Below are 2,615 nucleotides of genomic sequence, written 5' to 3'. Positions count from 1 at the left end.
GGTGTATGTAACCGTTCCCTACTGCTTCCCTATTGCAGGCACTTCAGCGAGCTGAACGCACGGGCCATGGACATGAGCTGGTACAAGCGGGCCGTGGACCTGTACGCCACCGAACCGGAAGGATTCGTGTTCAGTGTCCCGTTCAACTCCGGGTAGGGCTATGGGAAACTTCTATCGAGCACCCGTGGCTCACTTCGACCCCTTTTGGCCTTTTGTAGATATTCGGGCAAAAACAGCTCCACGCTGGTGACCGCAAGCCACGCCATTTTCATCGATCACCGAGGCCACCGTGCGCCGGCGGCCGTTGTGGGGCTGCAGTTTCTGCACGAATCGCTCTTCAAGCACTTTATCAACATCACATCGAAGGTAAGTGTCGCTCGTGTGGCCCCGGTACGTCTAATGGCCCCCTTTTCCGCTACTCTGACAGTGCACGGCATCGACGACCTGCAAGAAGAACTGCGCGTCGGACGAACTGGACTGCTACCTGCTGGACGACAATGGGTTCGTGATACTGTCGGAGCGGAGCGAGCACACGGGCAAGTTCTTCGGCCAGATCGACGGCACCATCATGGACTCGCTGGTCCAGGACCGGATCTACCGGCGCCTTGGGCTGATGGACTACCAGGGAATCTGCTCGGACCGGGACAACCCGTACACGGGCGCCAGCGAGCCGCTGAAGCCAGCCCGACCGATGTCGTGGCTTCTGCAGTACTTTGTCTCCTTCGCGACCTACTGGCTGTCAGTGTTGCCAACTCCGATCGGTGCTTGGCAAAACCCGAACAACTACTACGGTGAAGATACGGACGGCGAGGAGGACGATACGTACGATTACGAGCAGACGGACTACGAGTTGCCACCCGAGCATGGTGACGTCACGACGCCTGACTACGAGCAGCGCTCGACGCCGACCCCACAGCGATCGCATGCCCAGGCCGGGCCACGGGTCGCTCCTGACCCGGCCCACGCCAGGCCGTGTGACCTCAAGACGGACCTTTACGTACTGCAGCCGGACCGGTTGAACTCGAGCGGCCAGAACAACCCCCTGAAGGTAGGTTTCCGGGTGTATCCGCCCGAAAAGTCACTTCAGCCATCCGGTCCATTTGCAGGGCAAGCTGACCAACTGTCACTCGTCGGGCTGCGAGCGTCCGTTCAGCGTGCAGAAGATCCCGAACAGCAACCTGATCCTGCTGGTGGTGGACGTGCTCTGCCCGTGCGGCTCCAAGCAGCTGGACATCGAGCCGCAGGAGGTGGTCGGGGGCGCCGGTGCCTGTGGCGTGCGCCGGATGGCGAAGGAAAAGATGCTCCGGAAGCGCCCCGGCAAGTGCATCAGCTACCACCCGGAGGAGACCGAAATCAAGCAGTGCGGCACTGCGACCTCCCTGTTCCGGGCGTCGCTCTACTCGACGATAGCCACCTTCTGTGTCATCTGGGTGTTGGCCAGCGCGTGATAGGATGCGGTGACCATCTAAGCTGGGACGCAGCATCATCGGAGCAAGCAAGCGAGCGAGTTCCAGTTTTTCCGTTCCGTTGTGCAGCAGCGTGCGTGTGTGTGTCTAACGGTGCGGACACAACGGCAAACAATACGGCGGCCCATCGTCTGTGCGTCAAATTTACGGAACTCCACTACACGTCACTACACACACCCGTAAGCATAAGGAATGTTATTAATGTATACAGGTTTGGCTATTGTGACAAAAGGAAAAACTTACACACACACACGCCGAACCAAATCAATCGGATCGGCGATCGGGTGCGTCGCAGCAAGGCATCTTAACTAAATGTTTTCACGGTCCGAGCCACGGTGCGAGGACCACGTTTGTACATTAGAGCAGATTGGTGTATTAGCCTCCGTCAAGCGTTTCAGTAAGGAGAAAAGATGGCCGCAGCAGCATGAGCCATCGTCCGCGATCATCAGCAGTCAGTAGTAGAGAGTAACATTAGAACCGTTATCAAACATCCATCCCGCACACACACACACTCGCACACACACAGCCAAAGACATAGAGATCGTAAGGTGATGGTCGATCGATTCTCGTTGAACCGTATTAATATGCACTGTCCAAGTCCGAGTCTTCGAAATCGAAACCAAATTAGTATAATATTCCTTGACGGACTTAATGCGGCTCGAACAGCGGGAGACACAACCAAGTTTCACTTTCCGAAAGGAAATCCTGATTCCAAAATCGAAAGGCTCTAAGCTTTAACCATCGAGCGAGCTGGAACAAGGACATTCATTCATCCATTTCCATCCCCACCCCATTTGACCAACACGACTCGATCGACAAAGAAGCGAACGGCCAAAAGTGTAATATAATTTAGCACTATTTTATCGCCCGTGTACACGTGGGCGTTTGTGCGTGCGTGTGGGTGTGGGTGTGGCGAGGACACAACCCTTCTGGACAATACGGCCGGCTGCTGGCCGCAAGTTTGCCGGAAACGAATACTAATAATGCACTACACAGACACAAACACATTCACTTTAGGCACGTTAGGCAAAACACTTATGTTTATCATGGCGCCGGAGAGATCAGCGTTTCATTTCATGCTCGTTGCACGTTCATTGTTCAAAAATTAGCTATAAAATCAACCCCCACGTACTTTAGGGCCAAACTCCA

At 55.1% G+C, this 2,615-nt stretch overlaps 2 protein-coding genes across 2 annotated transcripts in view; one reads left to right on the top strand and one right to left on the bottom strand.

Annotated features, from left to right (window-relative positions):
• LOC128270999 (ras-related protein Rab-9A-like) overlaps window positions 1–68 on the bottom strand; it is a 3,239-nt gene extending 3,171 nt beyond the window's left edge. Inside the window, exon 1 of the mRNA XM_053008427.1 lies at window positions 62–68. Coding sequence (XP_052864387.1) covers window positions 62–68 — 7 coding nt within the window. The remainder of the gene's footprint in view (window positions 1–61) is intronic.
• The window catches only part of LOC128270998 (voltage-dependent calcium channel subunit alpha-2/delta-4), a 15,797-nt gene continuing 13,248 nt past the window's right edge, over window positions 67–2,615 (top strand). The window contains exons 1-4 of the mRNA XM_053008426.1: window positions 67–152; window positions 219–366; window positions 428–1,048; window positions 1,107–1,430. Coding sequence (XP_052864386.1) covers window positions 67–152; window positions 219–366; window positions 428–1,048; window positions 1,107–1,430 — 1,179 coding nt within the window. The remainder of the gene's footprint in view (window positions 153–218; window positions 367–427; window positions 1,049–1,106; window positions 1,431–2,615) is intronic.

This window comes from Anopheles cruzii, chromosome 3, assembly GCF_943734635.1.
Source record: "Anopheles cruzii chromosome 3, idAnoCruzAS_RS32_06, whole genome shotgun sequence".
Taxonomy (NCBI): Eukaryota; Metazoa; Arthropoda; class Insecta; order Diptera; family Culicidae; genus Anopheles; species Anopheles cruzii.
The sequence above is the reverse complement of the archived record's forward strand: the minus strand, read 5'-3'. Positions and strand labels throughout refer to the sequence as shown.